The sequence below is a fragment of the Mytilus californianus genome, unplaced genomic scaffold, assembly GCF_021869535.1.
Source record: "Mytilus californianus isolate M0D057914Y unplaced genomic scaffold, xbMytCali1.0.p SCAF_7, whole genome shotgun sequence".
Lineage (NCBI taxonomy): Eukaryota > Metazoa > Mollusca > Bivalvia > Mytilida > Mytilidae > Mytilus > Mytilus californianus.
Genome location: NW_026262723.1, coordinates 23,419,476 through 23,440,797, shown reverse-complemented (window position 1 = coordinate 23,440,797; position 21,322 = coordinate 23,419,476). Strand labels below are relative to the sequence as shown.

Genomic DNA, 21,322 nt, shown 5'->3' with positions numbered 1-21,322 from the left:
GCTAACCCTCCCGAAACACCTGATATCATCCACGGTTTTTGGTAGGGTTCGTGTTGCTCAGTCTGTAGTTTTCTATTGCGTTTTGTAGACCATTTGTTTGTCTCATGGTTGTTTTTCGTTTTTTGCCATGGTGTTGTCAGTTTGTCTTCGACCTTGAGTTTGAATATCCCTTTGGTAGCTCCCGCCTCTTTTAAGGTTGTAAAACATATCGGCTTCGCTTTGTGTCTTTTCTTTTACATTTTGTCTTAAGGAATGCATTTATTCCGATATTTTTACTGGTCATTAACAACACGACCAGTGCCACTAGTTAAGCATTTTTGTCATTGAATACAATAGTTCTCATTCCACATTCAAACTTTGCGTTTAGGGACAAATACGGATTTTGTTCAAAATTGGCGGAAATTTTTACCAGACTTTTTGATCAATTGCAGTGAACTTGTTTTTCATAGTGGAAAACAATGTTGGTCTGCTAGTCTTCTCATTACATCATCTGTTTGATTGCTATCACCTAAATATACATGTACACGCAATTATATGTATATGAAAATTGTTGAATGTGGTATTTTCACACGATATAAAAACAGAAAATAAAAAGATAACAGGAATGTACTTTGAATCACACGTCATTGTTTGCTTAGGTATAGTAGACGAATTTAAGTTATTCTCTACATATCTAGCCTAATTATTCATAATATTTCATCACTGTAACTTTCAAAATGGCACTAAGGGAGCTACCATTTTAATTTTTTTGGAGGGAAGGGGGGGGGGGGGGGGGGGGCTAGGATGAAAAATTGTGTCCTGCCTTTTTTTTAAGTTGTAATCTCTGTCCTGCCTTTTTTTTAAGTTGTAATCTCTGTCCTGCCTTTTTATTTTTCACTCTATTCGGTCCTGCCTTTTTTTTTATTAGTTTATCCTGACTTTTTACATAAATTGTCATCCTGCCTTTTTTTCGCAAAGTTGCTCATCCTGCCTTTTTTTTTTTTACTCAAAACTCCTGTACTGCCTTTTTTTCAAATTTCATCCTAGTGACACGGTATTGTTTTCTTTGACCATGGTGTTATCAATCTGTCTTCGACTTATGATGTTTATTGCTTCTTTGGTTTTTTCTTAGCCTTTTTAAATTTCATTTCTGTGTGGTTTTTGTATTTTATTTTTTTTCTGCATATGACACTCAGTTTCATAATTAATTTACACATGTGTCTACAAATATAGAGTATGCTTTTTTGGATTATTGTCTGAATGTTTTAAACCTCTCCATGGTTGTCATCGATATCTATATGTATTTGTCTATAATGCTCATATTTTAATGAAGATTTTTTTTAATTCATTAATCAGGTTATAGTGGTGTGATTCAAGTTGGAAGTTTTAATTATAGCTATCTATAAAACCAGGTTTAACCAACAATTTTCTTCAGATAGAGCCTGATCAAAGTCAGGAAAATGTCAGATGTTTTTTCCATTCATTCCGTTGGTTGCCATAGTCTAGATTTTGATCTAAACAGTGTTTATGGACTTCACCCTTTTTAGTTCACCTGGCCAAAAGGGTCAAGTGAGCTTTTCTCATTACTTGGAGTCCGTCGTCGTCCGTTCACTTTTACACAAATCTTCTCCTCTTAAACTACTTGGCAATTATACCAAACTTCTTGGCCGCAATCATCATTGGGGTATCTAGTTTTATCAAAAATGTGTCCGATAACCCCACCTGCTAACCTGCATGGCCGACATGGCTAAAAATATAACACAGGGCTTAAATGCAATTTTTGTTTATTATCTTGAAACTCGCTATAAATAGAAAAAATCTAATAGAGCATAAATATTCAGAATGGTGAGACCTACCTACCGCTTATTAACGTCAAAACTGTCAAACGAATTTTTATATACCATGTTCGTTAGTTGGCGGGGTTATCGGACACATTTTTAAACTAGATATTTTCTTTAGCTTTACAATTTTTATGACATTATAAACAAGCATTCTGAGAGTATTGCATGGCAATACATAGTCCCCTACCGGTTAAAAATTAAGTGTACTGGAACAATATGCTAACTTGATCTATAACTTGTCATGGTGTAAATTATATAACAAATATCAAGTCAATGTCTTCAAGCATGATGACAAAAAGTGTGGAAAACTGATTATTTAAGTGAATTTTCTAAGTCCAAGGACCATAACTCTGCACAAATCATCAGACTGGAACATAATTCGAACTAGGTCTGTAACTTGTCATGATAAAACTATATACCAATTATCAAATCAATATCTTCAAGCATAACGAAAACAAGTGTGGAAAACTGATTATTTGAGTGAATTTTCTAAGTCCAAGGACCATAACTCTGCACAAAATCATCAAACTGGAACAAAATTCGAACTTGATTTGTAACTTGTCATGATAAAACAATATCCCAAATATCAAATCAATATCTTCAAGTACGAAGAAAAAAAAGTGTGGAAAACTGATTTGCCGGACTGATGGATGGACAGACGGACGGAAAGCAAACCTAAAGTCCCCTTCGAATTCGTCGATAGGGGACTAATTAACACATAGATGCGACTACTTAGATTATTTCGAAAACACTACTGGACAAAAAGGGTGGGTAGTTTGTTTCAGCTATGATCTATGATCAAAGATAATAAAATGTAGTAAAATCATATCCTAAGTTAAGAATTTTTGTTAATTCATACTTGAAGAGAGGCGAAACATACCAAAAGGGATACGGATATTCAACTCATAAGTCGAAGACAAACTGACAACGCCATAGAAAAAAACCCGAAAACTCGACTAAAAGGCAAACAAAAGTCTTCAAAACACAACATAGAAAAAGCAAAGATGGAGCAACACGAACCCCACCAAAAACCGGGGGTTGTCTCAGGTGCTCCGAAAAGGTTAGTAGATCAAGCTCCGCATATAAACGGAATACTGTGTATATGATATATCAATGTAATAAGGAGACCACAGTCAGCTAACTTTAAGCCTCGACTTGCGCGTGAAATGGTGTTTCAATGATACTCTCTCCATACATAGATCAGTAATAAAAGATCAGAAGTAAGGAATGCGTAGCCTGTTGTTACAATGTGAAACGACTACACATAACCGATACTTATGCGCAAAAATGCATGTCTCCTTTTTGAATCTTTGTTGTACAGGGTAATAACAGTTGAATATGATTGGTAATTAATTGGTGACTGCTCAACGTCCAGCAGCAAAAAAAGACATGCATATGCAAGTCGATAACATGTCAAATGTGGTATAAAGATACCTTTCTATGTACTAGACTAACACGCTCAGTCAGATTTTTAATGTGCTAACCGCAGTTATATATGAGACCAAACTCGGACATATTATTCTCATACTTAGCCGACAGTTCTTTGCTCGAGCAGCAAAATCTGTAGCGAAGCTGAGAATGTAATTTCAAAGACATTAACAACACTGTCTCTATACCATTGTACTTTGGTTTACGAGAATAAAGATATATACAATTGTTAAACCGGGCCTCCCATACTCTAGCAATCCAGGCGAGACGCTATGGGGGGAAATCGGAACGGAAGCACAATTGTTCATGCTCGATGCCACTACAGCATTGAAGTACTGGTTGCAGGTCTATAGTGACACCACGAAGCTCTCAGTGTGTATGATATAGTACGATATATAATGTATACTATGTTTCTAATGAACATCTGTCCATATCTTATCATGTTTCGTAAAACATAGAAGATAATTAATATAAAACCAGAAATTTCTTTAAATGTTGATTTTTATTTTCAAAAAAATCATAAGATAACATAATAATAAAGATATTCTTCACTTACAAAGACAAGCAATCTAAACAGAACTGTATAATATATTTTAAAGGCAGTACTACTGTGTTTCCTTTAATGTGTCTTGTATTATTTTAAAGTTTGTTATTACTCTAACGGACGTAATATTTGCAATATATAGTATCCCCAAATTTATCGCATTATTAGAAAGGTTATGGTCAATGCATCAAGCTCACAGATGCCGTAACCGAATCATAGTGTGTAATGTTGTGGAGCTTACTCGTATGCATGGACATCCAGAACTTGGTTGTTTTATTTCTTATGCTCTATTCATCTAAGGTCCTTAGGATTTAGACAAACAAAGAAGACTGTAAATAAATCAGGCTCCGAGAAAGTTAGGACTAAATATCTTTACCTACTAATTTCATGATTTTCAATCAAAATTAAGATTTATTAAGGAATATATACCTAATACCACAAACTTCACAAGAGCCTTATATAAATCTAAATATTCAAAGCGAGGCTGAGAACAAGGATTGTATTTTACCTTAAAACGTCTTTCTGTTGAATTAATGAAATAAATAGGTGACGTAAGATTTATTGATCGGTAATTATTTGCTTAATGTTCAATGTAATATGAGATACGATTGTCATATTTGGTTCGCTAGTTCTATGTATAGTTAATGTTTTGTAGATAAATTCGTTATTCCATCTTCGTTTTACATCCCCTTCAAATAAAGAGGGAAAATTCCATATTTCTTTAAAAAAAAAAACTGCGGTGAATTAATATGTTGAGGTCATAGATGATTATTTCATAACGTCAGTTCAAGCAAAGTACCTGAGGAATCCCTGCATCATGATATATAATAGGTAGTGACCGAACCTTGGCAATATTAGTGGCAAAGTCTTCCGTATGTTAGAGTAAGAAGAAGACCCACAGTATGATTGTCGTAAACTTTTATAAGTTCTAAATTAACTGCAACTTTTATAAGTTTCAAATTAAATTTTATTTCGTACTTAATTTCAAAACTTTGATTTCACTTCAGACCATTTAAAAGTTTAATGATATCATTTTAGATCTACAATTGAGGACAATATATGGTAAATTAAAGGATTTAAAAAGTTTTGACATATATCACAAATAAATGTTACACCAGCAGTTTTAACTGTAAACCATTAAACACTTTGGTAAGGGATTATTGCAGGATTTAACATAAACGATGATTGATTAATGTTTGCTTCACGTCCAGTGGCAAATATTTCATGCATATTCAGGACGAAAATATTAATGATACGAATGTCTTAAAGAATTTTATACGTATTGTCAAAGGCTGTTTCAAAAATCTACAACTATGCAAACGGATACTTGCCGGCAATTCGTATAAAACATATTCATAGTATAAAGACATTTTAATGCATGTTAAGTTCCAATAGATAATGGAAATTATTAGATGCATGAAATGTCAACATACGAATTTGTTTTAATATTTTTTTGTATTTCCAAATATAAATTTCACCTGTTGAAAATGGCATATTCACTAACTAACTAAACCTTGTTCGGAAAAAAAAATGTGAACTACTCTTAAATTATGTAAAACATTTTTATGACTAATATGATTAGATTTATTAACTGAAACATTATTTTCCACTTCTTGAATAGAAAATGGTTTCGAAGTATGCAGCCGTTTAAACGACAATTAGATGAACATAATACAGTAATTATTGGTGAAATAAGAATAACATATTTCGTTTACAGTAAAAAATAAGTTAAATTATACAAAATATGAAATATCTTCTTTACAGATACACTACATGAGCTTGCATTGACCAGAAATATACGATAACTGCATACATTACATACTTGCATTGACAAAAAAATATATGGCATGTAAAAAGCTTGTTAGTTTAAACAACACTCAACAAACACATGTATAAGAATAAAAGATCACAATTTGACTGTTCTGCATTGATCAAGTGCACCAAAATTTCGCTCTCACACACAACTCTTAACGTAAATCATTTAAATATAAATACAGCAAGTTATAAAACCCGGGGTAAGAATTGTATTCCCTGAATAACCTACCCGACTACAAGTTACTATGATTGTTAATGGGATTGTTTAAACTCGCGTACAATTTCATTATAGTTTTACCAGTGGAACAAACAGGAGTATCTGTCTTAAACCAAAGACAGTCGGTGACAGATAAATCTAAGTAGACGAATAATGAAATGTTAAGCACAACGGAGATTTTACATTATGATGTGTAAAAAAAGTATTTAACATTTTTTCGTATATATATAGTATATATTGTTTCAGAACATAAGTATTTAATACTTAATTTCTTTCAGCTGATTGTAACGTAAACGACCACGCAAGGAATTCAATTAAATTGGTGATCTAGTCTTAGAACTTACATGTGGTATGTTTGTCCTTAGTAACTAAGTTAGTTATGTACAAACATATGTCTCCGTAGCTACTGTTTTATTAAAAATAATTTGACGGTTTACAAAATGACATTTTAATTTCTACTTGAAATAATTTCGTATCACAGAAAATAACAATGATTGTCAGAAAAATAATGAGCAAATGAACAAACAAAAAATGTGTATCTCCGTGAATTATCATTTGTTTAAATATGGACAAGTCATATTATTGAATGGAAAGTTTACAACTATTGAGTATATACTACGATATCGGTATAGTATACGTTCTACTTCAATATTTCTGAGGAAACGATCAGAACACCTCTGAAGAAGAACGTTAAATGATAGCTAGGTATAGTATAAAAGTTTAGTCAATATATTAAGTGCTAGGTAATAGTAATAGGTTAAATGACTACATCGTGTGAAACTAGCGTTTGAAGGAAACGTAGTTTTTATTTTCTAATTAATAGTTCATTTCTACTTTGAAGACTTGAGATATTTAACATTTGACACAAGCATACGACACATTTTGACATGTAACTAATAGAACATTAAAAAATACCAGTGACTTATAATTCAGCACTTCATTCAAATATTTTATCACATGAGTGGACCAGCCAATCAAAATTCAGCAGGCGAGTGACGATTGAATCCAGCAGACGTCACGGCGTTGTATTTAAAAAAAAAAGAAGAAACTACTATCACAATGATGAAGTTTGGGACTGTTCATCGTTTACATCACTTAATATTGCTTTGTTGATTGTAGACTCGCTTCCGGTGGATTCTAATTCACAACCATCGAAAGTTGGATTGTCATGACTACCATGTGAATGATTTTTTCTTTTGTTTTTATTCATGATTTGATCGTCACTTTCATAGTCGTTACTATTTTCCGAGGACGCTGTGCCCGGAAGCGCATTATGATATGTGTCAATATCACTATTATTTGTTTGCATGTTATAATGATTTGTATGTTTTATGCTACCCCCCGTTTGCACTATTATGCTATGATCTGATTGTTGCATGCTATAATCTGTCACGTGGTATGTTGGTACTCTACTAGACGTTTCACTAGTATTTATCGAAGCGGAGTCTAACTCACTCGGACTACGTGGAGTATCGTAATTGTTATCGTCACCGATGTCCATTGTTTTCCTGGACACCGTATCTAATTCTTTTATATCTTCTAATTGTGTTTTTGTTACAAGTCGTTTGCTTTTCTTTTTCGTCTTTTGTTTGTTTTTCGATCTATGGTGAACACTAGGTATACTTTGAGAAAATTGACTCCCTGAAGATTTTTCGATCGGTTTGAGTGGTCCATCAACTGGACTAACCTTCCTCCTTGTCCCTTGACCATTACTTCTTGCACTTTGGTTTGAACCACTTCTTGCACTTTGATTCGAACCGCTTCTTGCACTTTGGTTAGAGCCAGGCCTCTGTGTAGATGTTATTCTTGCACCCGACAAAGTACTTCCATTCGAAATACTTCTGATATCATCCGGTTTGATAGAAATTGGATGTTTTGAAGGCGCACAAAAGTAATAAGCACTAACGGACACACTCACTATTCCAAAAACTAACCCTACGCATATTAAAACAATTCCTACAATTTTCTTTCCTTCATCGTTTCTAAGTTCTGGCAGCAACAAATCATCGTTTACTATCCCATAATTAAGAATAAGACTAGCACCTGTAGCTATCATTATGATGCCAAATAGAAACAGAAACACCCCGATAGAACATAAGCAACACTGACTGGAACTACTCTGCATTCTAGGCATCTGAAAAAGAGGAGGCAATTTTTAGTAAAATAGTAACAACTATGACACTTTTCTGCAATTTAAGCATAAGACAAGTGGAGATAAAAAGTATGGATCTTATATGCGTTTTAGGCATAGTCAAGAGGCGATAATTTTTAGTAAAATGGTATGGATATTTCATGCGTTTTAGACATGACAAGGGAAGGTAATTATTAGTAAAATTCAGTAGCATCTGATAAAGGGAGGTAATTCTAGGAAATTACCCTACAACTACTTATTTGTAAAGGGTACTTAGTACAATACAACTGCTGCAGAATCTAAGCTCTTGGAAAAGGGAATGATATAAAATTTAGTATTAAAAACTATTTGACTTGAAAGGGAAGATAATACTTCGAGAAAAATCACTGAGTAATAAGTAAGGCAACTTCTCGGTTTTTAGGGGTTTTTTTTAAATTTTGTAATGTACTTTTCCCCATTCTTTTTTTTTTTTTTTTTTTTTTTAATTTGGCTGTCTAATTACAAAGCTGCCTTAAAAAAATAGAAAATCAACTAAAATAAAAAACATATTTGATAGATTGTTGTTTGCTTAACATCCACCACCAAATATATCAAACATATTCAGGAACAAATCAAAATAATAGAGAAAAAAAATAAAATATAATCATTTAAACAGAAAATGCAAACTAATGTGTATTATCATTAGGGCAAACGTCGACTTGTCCAATCACATTAAGATTGTTTATCCGAGTAAAAGATTAAAAACATGATTCTTTTCCAATTGACAAAACAAGATTAAAACTGTAGTGAATTATATATTGATTTAATACCTAGAACAAATGTATCAGTAAGCCAATCTGAATAGTTATTGAAATAGGAAACAAAGCAGTTCTAATTTTAAACCCTGAACTACTGTTTTTGTTGCAATTCAAAAGGAGCTTATATTAAATTCCATGGTTGCATAAATTGACAAATGTATACACATAAGATATGTTATTGATTCTGTATGTCTTAAGATATTCAACAACCCAGGGTATAGTGATTAATACAATATATGTATCACATTCGATACAAGAAACTCTGAGATTACTGCAACTCCATATGTGCATACATATGTTATAAATGATTTGTGGAATTTTTAATTTTAGTTTCATTTATTATTTCACAACAAAATATCTATTTTATTAAAAAAATCTTAAGCGTGTATCTCAATTGCGACCATTTTTTAATCCTTTCCGTTACACTTATTTCTTCTGTATTTATAAAAGCAGAAAATATCAGCGTAAAAAGTACTTTGAGATGGACAAAACAGTGACACAGAGTCCAAAGGAAATTATACTTCTACATGTATACGTGACAGATTGATAGTGCGAAGTTAAGGGAGAGCGAAAAAGCTAGTGAACACCTGCAGAAATATCTTGAGTTTGAAATGCACACCATTAGCCTAAATATATGACAAATATATGCGCATAATCACTAGTCATAAGTTTAGCATGTGCATGCATAAGAGCAAATTCTCACAATGTCAAATTGTCAAAATCATCAAAAAACATGTGGTTCTCCCGAACGGAACGAGTACTAGTGTGCTATATTCCAGGTTGTTTCCCATTTTATTTCACAAATTGATCATAACAAACAGGACATCAAATCCTAATCATATTGACTTGATACTTTACAAAATCATTATTTATCTCGTTTTTTCTATTTACTTAAAGTAACGTACACTTAGTACAGTTACTACGGAGAAAGTGGAAAATCGATATGTCTACAAATGATAAAAGTGCAGGCCAAATCATATATCGTTATCGGTGCTTGTAATCTGAACTCTAATCATCCCTCCCCAAAATAAGGGGTACACATAGGCAATCTTTGTACGTACTGAGCGCAAGTTGACTGAAATACAAATCATTTTTCCACGCTTAGCTTACAGTTAGACTGTATGCTGCAATCTAGATGTCTTGGTTGTTTTTGTCGTTGAGTTGCTGTCTCACTTATTCAAGCGAACTGTCATCACCGCACGAATTTTATACTATATAAATCTTTATTCTAGTAATTAAGGGACAAGGGAACGGGGACATACGCGTTAATATACGCAATATAAAATATAATTACGAATGTAAACTATAGAGGCAACAGTTGTTTATCGATCAACGTTCAAATCTCATCAATCCATTTAGAAGACAAACATTAAGTAAAATAAACTGTTAACATAGAGATATGTCTCACCTTTTTGTTATTTTGATAGTAAATGCATATATTGAAATTAAAATAGCAATACTTTTTCATGTTAGTTTTGCAAAATATTCAAAGTCAATGATTGATTTGATTGATTTTTGGTGTTTAACGCCACTTTTAAGCACCGCTTTTGGGCTATTTTGTGGCGGCCAGTTTTTATTGGTGGAGGAAGCCGGAGTGCCCGGGGAAAACCACCTACCTTCGATAGGAAAACTGACAATCCTAGTCAATTAAGATTAGAGTCGAGTGCACCCGCACGAGCGGGGTTCGAACTCACAACCTCAGTGTTGACTGGCTAGTGATTACAGTAGTAACTACTTAGACCACTCGGCCACCGAGGTCCCTCAAAGTCAATGAACCATAACTGAAGGTACAGGGCCAAACAACCTCCATGAAAATGAGATGTTCCAATGCCGATACAACTGAATACCAGATATCATTGAGCTACCACTACATGATCCCATAAACCGACCTAATCACAAACTAATACATATAAACTAAGCAAAAGTTTCAATGTCATTAGACTATGACTGAGGGGTGGGGCCAAAAAATCTCCTTAGAAATGATAATACAACAGCATACCAAATATCATTGACCTACCACTAGTGGTTCCCCATAAACTGACCTAATCACTTACTAATACATGTAAACTAAGTAAAAGTGTCAAGGTCAATAGACCATGACTGAGGGGGCGGGCCCAAATTATCTCCATGGAAATGAGATGTGCCAATACTAATACAACTGCATACCAAATGTCATTGACCTACCACTAGAGGTTCCCCATTAACTGACCTAATCACAAAATAATACATTGTTGACGACGCCGCCGCCGACGCCGGAAACAGCATACATTTGTCTCGCTTTTTTACTCCACCGAGGCGAGAAAAAAATTGAGGGAATTGCATGAATTCCAAAGAAAAGCAGAGTGGTTACCAAGGAAATTTTAAAACAAATTCTATAAGAATACTATCGTAGTATATGGGGAGGGGCGTGTAGAACATGTATACTCTATGCTCATTTATGTTCCGGTAACATACATTTATCATGCCTGTATATGACTTCTGATTTCTTGGTATTAAATTTGCTTATGAACCATGCAGGCTAGTATTCTAGAATTTCTAGTAAGATATAAATTGATCGTTTGGTGCTTATCGACTAGCTTGTCCATCATTGAGAGAGGAATGAGCTTTAAATGCGCAACGTCTACTGTCTTTTTTTTTAAGTAGCGCTTTATTAACGGTATACGAAAATGTCTTTATTATGCTAGGCTCATGGCATTCGGAAAACAAGAAGACCCTATCTTATAATACTTATTACCTGACAGTCCCTTCCCTCCCCTCCCGAGTTAAATAAGAGGATGGTCTATCTTCTACCTGGGAAAGCTATGAAAGGTCTGTGGGGGGACATGAGATTTTCAACTATACCAATTATCTTTTTATAATTGTCATACTATGTTAGATGTTTCAGATAAACAGAGTCTTATAAATCTATAATATCGTGTTACAATGAGACGTTACAAATTATAAATACTTTACAAGGCATCTTCGTTAAATTAAGTGTATTAAGTATACAGTTTTAAGGGTTTAAGTATCCAGCAACCTCTACTAAACAGATATATTTATTAGTAAATCGTAAGTGTGTCTTCACGTGTCTTTATATTTATCCGTTTTGACTAAAGATTAGTGTGTCAATGTCTTTGATAACATTTGTAAATAGTTTATCTAACACATAGTGGCACACATTTCAGATACTTTTAATCTAAAGGAGAATTCACAGCAATTTTAGAAGCATTATTCAGGGGCAGATCCTGGATTATTGAAATGGGGGCGTAATACAATAAAACAGAAGAAATACTGCTGATCGTAAAAAAGCCAAAAAGGATATATTTTCCGAAAAAAGGGGGCGTAGGCCCACTACGCAACCTTTGAATCCGTCACTGGTATTCTTCTCCTTCATTATACATGTGTGTGTTCCCTTGGTATCTTCCGCGTCTTTTGTCATTAACTTTATATTGCTATTTTTTTTATATCATATAAATAAATAAATTATTATTTTTCTTAGGGGAAAGGCGGTTGCACATCTTACCCGTCTTTCACGGTTTTGCATTTCAAAATATATCGGCTTGAGAATTACTGTACAGACACTGCCGAAATGCGTATCTGACGAATTGCGTATCTGCTGAAGTATCTGTCGAAATGCTTATATCCTGTATATAAATTGGCATCGTTTCTTATGCTATTTATCATAAATCAATACTTTACTGTCGTTAAACTGAATAAGTTTGTGACAAGTACAAACAAATATCAATACTTCTAATTTCAAAACCTGTTATGACAATTTTTCCAATAAAAATTTGCTCAATTATATTTTCCGTAATGAAAATAGTACAATAGTATGACAATAATTTCAAATTGGCAAATTATTCCGCTGAGTAATATAAACACAGAATTTATTATTGAAACCTGAAGAAATAATTTATAATTGAATGCCATTATGAATAGAAGTACATGTGGGGTATGGGTCAATCAGAATTAGCACTGATAATTTATAAGGATAATTTTTACATCGCGATGACCGTGAGGTCATTCCGATGTATTGCTATCGCCAAGATTTCCATTACGTAACTTTCGTTTTGGGTTTGTAACCGATCTATAAACATGATAAATACGCGGATATTAACGAGTGCAAACTAACATTCTTTATCGTTTGTTATAAATACATCTCTTCAATGAATACTGATAAAAATATTTTTGTTTAGAACATAAAGTAATAATATGAAAATGTTTTGTCGTTAGATATATACATATATATATATATATATATATATATATATATATAAGTAAAAAATCATTGATAATATCTATGCACACGTACCGAAAAATTGTGTTAAAGCATGCGGAAGAATATCTCAAGAATCTCAGCAAGGACCAGTAACTCTGTAATTGTTTTTGCGGGAAAATATGAATGCCTACTCATATCCAATCTTTTAGAAAAATCGAATTTTTACAGAAGAGTGTCCACCATGCACTTGTACTGCACTATTATTAGAATAGTATAATAGAATGATATACAAATGGATGAAAATTATATATATATATATATATTTAGACCCCTCTAACAAGAAATTTGTTTTGCATGCACACGTATAAAAATTGCGGTTTTTATCCAACGCAATCATAGGTTTGAACGTTGTTTTCAATTTAGACTTGTTTTATATATATATATATATATATATATATGTAACTGTTATATTAATATAATATATAACAACAAACCCGTGTATACTGATTTGTATCACTACAATATAATAGTTATTACGGGGAGGTTGAATTTCCTGTCATTTATTCATCATCCACGCACGAACTTGTCTCAGAAAAAAATATATCTCTGTACATTAACCTCAGTTTCGGGTATAGAGATGTGATTTTTTTCTGTGACAAGTGCTTTTGACCATCCACAAGAACTTGTGGTCATCCGATGTTCAGTACTTCAGTACTTTAATTAGAGATGTGTCTGAAATGGCATCTAAATAATAGATCACCGCATAGCGGAATACCTCTTGTCACCTCAAATGCTGCGATGTATCCTCTTGTTACCTCAAATGCTGTGATATCTAATATCGACATCCTTTAATCGTGACAACCAATATACAAATTCTAGCGGAAATCGGAGATAAATATGAACTTTTATACACGGTGATACAATTATATTTTCTCAGTTTACTAGTGACATTTAACTCTGTATCTTTGTTTTCGTATCGCTGACTTCGCAAAAAGTGCACTGAAAATTTAAATTAGTCACTATGACTATTCAGTTAGTCAAATATTAGCCGAAAGGTAGTCAATAGCATATATGACTACCAATCAAGTCATTGTGACTACCTGCACGGTCAATTTGACTATGTTAGTGGTCACAGCACCACGTGGTGTAGAGTATCGGTTTTCACGCGCACTCTTTCGCGTTCCCTTTGTTCCCTAGATCGTGTAGATGTAAACAAACCAGGAGGCACGAAACTTTTATTTTGTCAATTAAACCAATTGTTTAAAGTAAGTATCATGTATATATGTTTTAATTCTAACTTACAAAAATTAATTTAAAGAAAAAGAAGTGTAATGAATGTAATATCGGCACATGTTGACGTAATGACAATAAAAAAGGGGGAGATATGTATACGGGATATCAATTTTGATACACATTCAACGTATTGTCGATTGAAAAGAGTATTTAGCGATATCTTTTTTTCATCTGACCAAAAACTGTTAAAAATAAACACTGCAATCAATATTCACAACAATAAATTAAAAAAAACCTCAGGGTGGCTGTCAAGAGCCTGGTGCTTACATTACAATGTTGTGATATAGGATGGGTGGCTGTCAAGATCCTGGTGCTTACATTACAATGTTGTGTTATAAGATGGGTGGCTGTCAAGATCCTGGTGCTTACATCACAATGTTGTGGTATAAGATGGGTGGCTGTCAAGATCCCGGTGCTTACATTACAATGTTGTGGTATAAGATGGGTGGCTGTCAAGATCCTAGTGCTTACATTACAATGTTGTGGTATAAGATGGGTGGCTGTCAAGATCCCGGTGCTTACATTACAATGTTGTGATATAGGATGGGTGGCTGTCAAGATCCCGGTGCTTACATTACAATGTTGTGGTATAAGATGGGTGGCTGTCAAGATACTGGTGCTTACATTACAATGTTGTGATATAGGATGGGTGGCTGTCAAGATCCCGGTGCTTGCATTACAATGTTGTGGTATAAGATGGATGGCTGTCAAGATCCTGGTGCTTACATTACAATGTTGTGATATAGGATGGGTGGCTGTCAAGATCCCGGTGCTTACATTACAATGTTGTGGTATAAGATGGGTGGCTGTCAAGATCCTGGTGCTTACATTACAATGTTGTGAAATAGGATGGGTGGCTGTCAAGATCCCGGTGCTTACATTACAAAATAATGGTATAAGATGAGTGACTAAATCACTAGATCAAAGATTTTAAAATTTGTTTTTTTTCTTTTAACTTTAAACATGACTGATATAACTGTTTATTGTTATATTTTAGCTTCTAAAATGATATAATTATATTTTTCAGCAAATGAAGACATTGCTATTTGTATGAGCACAGCTGAGAGATTTTTGACCAGAGAGAATATTACACTGACACATGCAGAGTTGATACCGACAAAATATCTTAAATAAACACTTCAAATTCTGATATACTGAAAATGTATAAAATATATATTTAAGTTGGGATATCATAATGTATGTAACAATGAGTTCATAATAAATACATTTTCTTTATTTGATTTTTAGACTTTTAATATATGTCACTGAGTAATGGTAACACATAGAAACTTAAGATATAGTAAGGTTTTGAACATTGAGCACTTTGTGGTCCTATACTGTTGGCATTGTTAGTATTGCTGCTGTGGTATTTTTAATGATATTATATTCCAGATGTATTTGTCAATCCTATGGAAGAGAAACAACATAAAGTAGAATAACAGAAGAAATGAAACACAAAAGTACAGAACGGATAGAAACACACACAAAGTAAAATGGTAGAACAAAAAACACAACACAAATAAAATTACAGTCTAACAGTCGTGACTATTCACAGTAATCATGTTTACTAACCAACATGGTCACTTTCGACCATTTCAATAAGTCATATGGACTGCATTCAATTGTCAAATTGACAAATGTGCATAGTCAATTGAACAATTCAATTCGTCATAACGAGTATAACATATAGTCATTTTGACTTCCTAACATAGTCATAATTACCACCCTACTCAGTCAAATGCGACTAGCAATCTAGTCAAACGACTAAGAGCATAGTCAAAATGATTAAAGTGCATTGTCATCTAGAGGACAGTCAAAATGACCAATCAAATTGGTCAAATTGACTAATTTAGGTTTTCAGTGTGGTAAGCTGCATTTCGTTGTTTATCTCTGGTCTTAATATAATAATCATGGTGACATTTAACTATGTCGTAGATCTAGGTTTTTTCTCGTTCCTCTGACTTAGCATAAAGTGGTAGGCTGCATTTCATTCTTTATCTCTGACTTAAATATAATAATCATGGTGCTGTTTTTGGAGGAATCATGATTTACAAAATCTTTTAAAAAACATTGTCACTGTTACATGCTTGTAATTTTTAGATGTTTATTTCATTTTGGCCTGTGTTATTTAGTAGTCGTTTGGATTTAAACTATGTTTTCTTTTGGTTTTTCCTCTGCAATACTTATGTCCACTAATGTCTATGAAAACTATGGTCCGTCTAACATTATTATCCATTGTCATGTTCCCTGCTTTGTTACTAACAACTTTCTAACCCACAAGTCATTTGCAAATTTAATTCTACAGGTTCTTGTCTCTGAACAAAAATTATATATATACCTTCATATTAGAGTATAGTTATTTTTTTCCAAAGACAAGTGCCTGTGGTACCTTTTAGTGAGTGCTATAACACAAGAGGTCTCTTTTATTCGTTTTGGTACAAAGTTTATTTTACAATTACCTATCTTCGATGTCAAACATATTCACTACAATATCTGTGTTGACTCTTTTAAGTTCATGACTCATTCTGATAATTTTTTTTTCTATTGACAGGTTGATAGCCGATAGAAAAAAGTTCAAGTTCGTAGCATGTAATTAGTTTGATGAAAGCACTGATACAATGTTATCAGTCGGTGAAAAACTTGAAGTAGTTACAGACAAAAATTAATTTACTTGAAAACCGTCACAAATGAACTACTTTTCAAATACCAAGAATTGATTTTAAATTTGTTTAAACTGCAGAGAAAGTTTTCATCTTTCTTGCCGATGAAACAATAGAAATGTCTTCGATTTAGTGTAAATATGAAAATAAATTTACTGTGCTTAAATGTACAAGTAAGCTACTATTAATAAAACAGTTCAGATACGATAAGATATTTTATTCGTATAAAATCCAAACAATAGGATGGTTACTAAAATAAAATACCATAATTACAAAGCAAGCATTTATCATCGACAAAAAAATCAAGTGCGTTTCTTTTTCCTTTTTTTATGCAGGCGCGGGTCCAGAATTTGATGCTCCTGAGAAGTAGGAGTCAAGATCATTTTTTGACAAAAAAAATGACAGAAATTTTACCTATAAAGATCTATTTTGTTTTTAGGGGCGCACCCGTCTGAATACGCGCCTGAAATGCATGACAGCATGTCTTTCAGCTTAAAATTGTTATATTTAGAACAGTGGTAAAAAGACACACTTCTTATACCTCTATTATACATTTATTTTGTCATGTAGTGTGTCTCAAAACTTATTTACACAGCACATTAGTTCATTGTATGATCGTTCGTGTTGTTCAGTAAAACTTGTTTTAATCTTTTTTAATGCTTGTATCATGATGCATTATCTATTTTTATAATCTATATACTTTTGTTCGGCAAAAAAAAATTTTATAGTTAAATTATATGATAGCTCATCGATTACTATTGCTTTCCGTACTTCAAAAAAACATGCGAGTATCACGACTTAACCAGCTAACACCTTCTATAAATTTCAACTTTGTTTACAGTTGTAAAAATGTTTTAGCTAATGCTGTAAATTTTCATTCGATAACAGGATACTAAACATTTTATAATATTTGATCAAGACAAATCTTTTCATGACATGTATTTTTCAAAACGTAATAGCAAATCAATACATATTGGCAATACTACATCAAGGAGAAAAAATATACATGAACTTATTTTCAGGGATACCTTAGATTTACTGTTAAAATATTCTTCTAAGTTAATACACATGAAAGTTGAGGAATATTTTTTTAATAACTCAAAAAATATCAAAGCATGTCAGTCCCTTGTCTTCTGTGTTTTGTTTTGTGTACTGTTGTTTGTCTTTTGTGTTTTGTTTGGTGTACTGTTGTTTGTCTTTTGGTCTTTTTTTTTTTGTTTTTTGTCATGACATTGTCAGTTTATTTTGGACATACGAGTTTGATTGTCCCTTTGGTATCTTTCGCCTTTCTTTAACGAGTCACTGACTTGTGAGAGTTGAATGAATCCATGTCATCAATAACAAGATATATTGCAGTAATAATAGCACACCATAAATTACCAGACATATTGCAGTTATAATAGCACATCATCAATTACAAGATATATAGCAGTAATAATAGCACACCATCAACGATTGGACTAGTATATCTTACAATCGACAGTTGTCTGGTGCCAGGAGACATGTACCTCGGGTAAATATTTTCACTTTATAGAGAATAACCAGGAAAACGACATAGAGACAAGAAGTGGTTAACCTTACCACGGATTTATATAGTAAATATACCCAATCCTTGACCTAACCATTCAGGTAACTGTAATGTAAGTGGAGACCAGATGTAAATATTTACTGTAACCATATGACATTTGTACATTCCGTATGAATGTTATTTAACCTGAAGCTTTATGACAACAGTGATGTTCTTTCCATCTTTTATAAATAGAAACATATCCAAAATGATTACATGGGAATAAAACATAACAAATTGCTTGTAAACAGTCGGTTTATAGACCAATGAATAATCGTTTACGACAGAAGTGCATGCGTACTTCGTATTTAGAATTATGATTCCAGTATGAACGTGCATGTCCGTAATTGTTGTTCAATTAACATTTTTGGAACAATCACAGAAAGTCCATTGTCATCTTCATTTTATTAATTCATTGACTTTAAACTTCCGTGTTTTAGCCTTACCATTGTTACACCTGTAATTTTACCAGGTAATTTACCTGTAAGGTGTAGTAGATACACATATGTTTATACTTACAAAGAATTAGAAATAAACAACGAAAAAGTTTTAGGAGTAAAAGTAAAATAAAAATAATGAAATTAATTACCTTTTAAGTGTTGTCATTTTGTAGGACTAACTACATAAGCACCCACAATACATAGGTATTGATCCCCCAGCTTGTCATGGCGACTTCGATACAGCAAGAAACAGACTAGAGATATCAAAGCCTTTATCATTTATCTGATTATAAGTTTACAGGTGTAAAACTGTTCAAATTTAAAATGTAAAAAAAACTAACCTGAACGAAAGCTAAAATAGCTGCTTTTATTCGGGAATTATTCGCTTGTTTCCTTATAGCTGACATCTTTACTGAGGTATCCGACTTTATTATGACCCAGGGTTACCACGCATGGCTTGTTTACAAGGGTAGGTAATTGGTTATAAAATATTATAATTGATTGTTAATCAATACATTTCTAATTCGGTTGCGTTCGTTGAAATCATAAGCAATGATCACTAATTGGTTGTAAAATACATTATACTAAATTATATAATTTACTTTATTATAAAGTGTCACATTTGTATACAAGTTATATATGTTGTGTTCAAGTTATCATTTTGTACGAATTATAATTTGTACAAAAAAAAAGTACAAATTATATATAATTTGTATTTTAACTTTGTAAAAATTGTCATTTGTACAAAAAGTGCTTGTACAAAATTAATTACAATTTGTACAAAATTGGACTAAAAATTGACTTATAACTTGTACAATAATTTTTAGTATGGATTTTGTTATAAAAAAGCATTGATACACCTGTAGATTCCGCATACATAATTTTTATTCAATGACCACACACTAAACCTTATTTTCAAAATACACAAATAGTTCTGTATCATTTGTTTGAGCATGTGAGTGAATTATGGCAGCGGGAATGGCATAACATCTTTTTCTTTTTAACATTTACATTTAGACGTGCTGCACCCTACTTTGCATTTACATGAAAGAAACCCCTGAGCACCAGTTTTTAAAATCTTTTTAACTGCTTCACGTAGCGAAAGTTGAAGCTCAGGAACTATTGCTGCGAATAAAGATGTGCCTTAAACAGCTTCAATTTGATTTCTCGACAAATATCCTGTTAAAATTCCTATAGCTGTTCCAATGCGGTACCCAAATTCTCCGGATTCAATAATTACACTGGGATATTTCGAGGATCAGTTGCGGCACGATCATACTGAGGAATTAGTATAATGACATAATCCCCCACACCAAGTTCTGATAATTTTCGTTTTGTTTTCATGGTTAGATATTCTGCTTGGATCTATCGGCCAGTCAGCGCACGCTTCCTGGCACGTATGATTGGTGTTTCAACGTCAGTGTCATCCTGATTGTTACTAGGGCCAATTTCTAAAATACTATCAGAATTGTCACTGGGCTAATATTTTATTATTCTATCCGAATTGTCACTGGAGCCAATTTCTATTGTACTATCAGAATTAACTGGTCTGCATGTATCAATTACATTTCCTGTCTCCATCTTGGTATTTTTGTATTTTGTAAGTAAGGTTAATTGTGTGTTCATTGGAAACAAAAGTTTAATAACTTATATATACATTTTCTAAAATATGCAAAATAACTAAAATACAAATCGTGGAATGGTAATTATCCCCAAAAAAATGAATAGAATTATATTTAACAAGCGGTCTTTGTACTCGTGTATTTATAGCGGTGTTTGTACTCGTGTATTTATAGCGGTGTTTGTACTCGTGTATTTATACATCATATTGTCTGTTTATTTGTGTAGTTAGTGAACATAAAACGTCGAAAAAATACGATAGAAAGATTATTATTTACCGTAAGTTGTAAAAAGAAGAAAATGTCATTACTTACAAAAAATCCTATCATTCCTTATTCCATGAAAAAATGGTGAAGAAACTTACAATTTGTAATGTTGTCTTTCACTTTAAGTTAAAAAATGTGCAAGTCGTCCAATTTTGTAGTCGATTTAAATTGTATACTTTTTGTTAAGAAGTCAAAGTGAGAGACGAAAAAGAATGGTCTTTTTGCCATGCGTAGCGAGACATGGTATTGACTTCGGTTTCTTTATCAATGAGAAATAATTTCCTCTTAAAATGCAAATGAATATATTTTTTTAAGATGAATTGAATGTCATTTAAGAAGGCATGATTTTTATGATTTATTTACATGTCTTTTTCGCTTTTGGAAATGTGTTATTTTATGTGATCATTGTAAAACTGTATATTTATAAGTTATTCACGGAGCTTTGTATATTATAATTATTTCCAATTTCAAAACGGAATTGAATTTATTCAGAATCCTCTATCTTCCCCTTATTCTAATGTGGTCA

General features: G+C 32.7%; 1 protein-coding gene across 4 annotated transcripts in view; it reads right to left on the bottom strand.

Annotated features, from left to right (window-relative positions):
* Nucleotides 1-3,731: 3,731 nt before the first annotated feature.
* The window catches only part of LOC127708090 (uncharacterized), a 35,826-nt gene continuing 18,235 nt past the window's right edge, over nt 3,732-21,322 (bottom strand). For 2 of the 4 annotated variants that reach the window (XM_052212914.1, XM_052212915.1), the window contains one exon: nt 3,732-7,958. In XM_052212914.1, the coding sequence (XP_052068874.1) occupies nt 6,879-7,958 (1,080 nt within the window). In that variant the 3' untranslated portion in view covers nt 3,732-6,878. Of the gene's footprint in view, nt 7,959-19,059; nt 19,174-19,251; nt 19,376-21,322 lie in introns of those variants that run through there. The other 2 variants (XM_052212913.1, XM_052212916.1) reach the window with 2 other exon arrangements.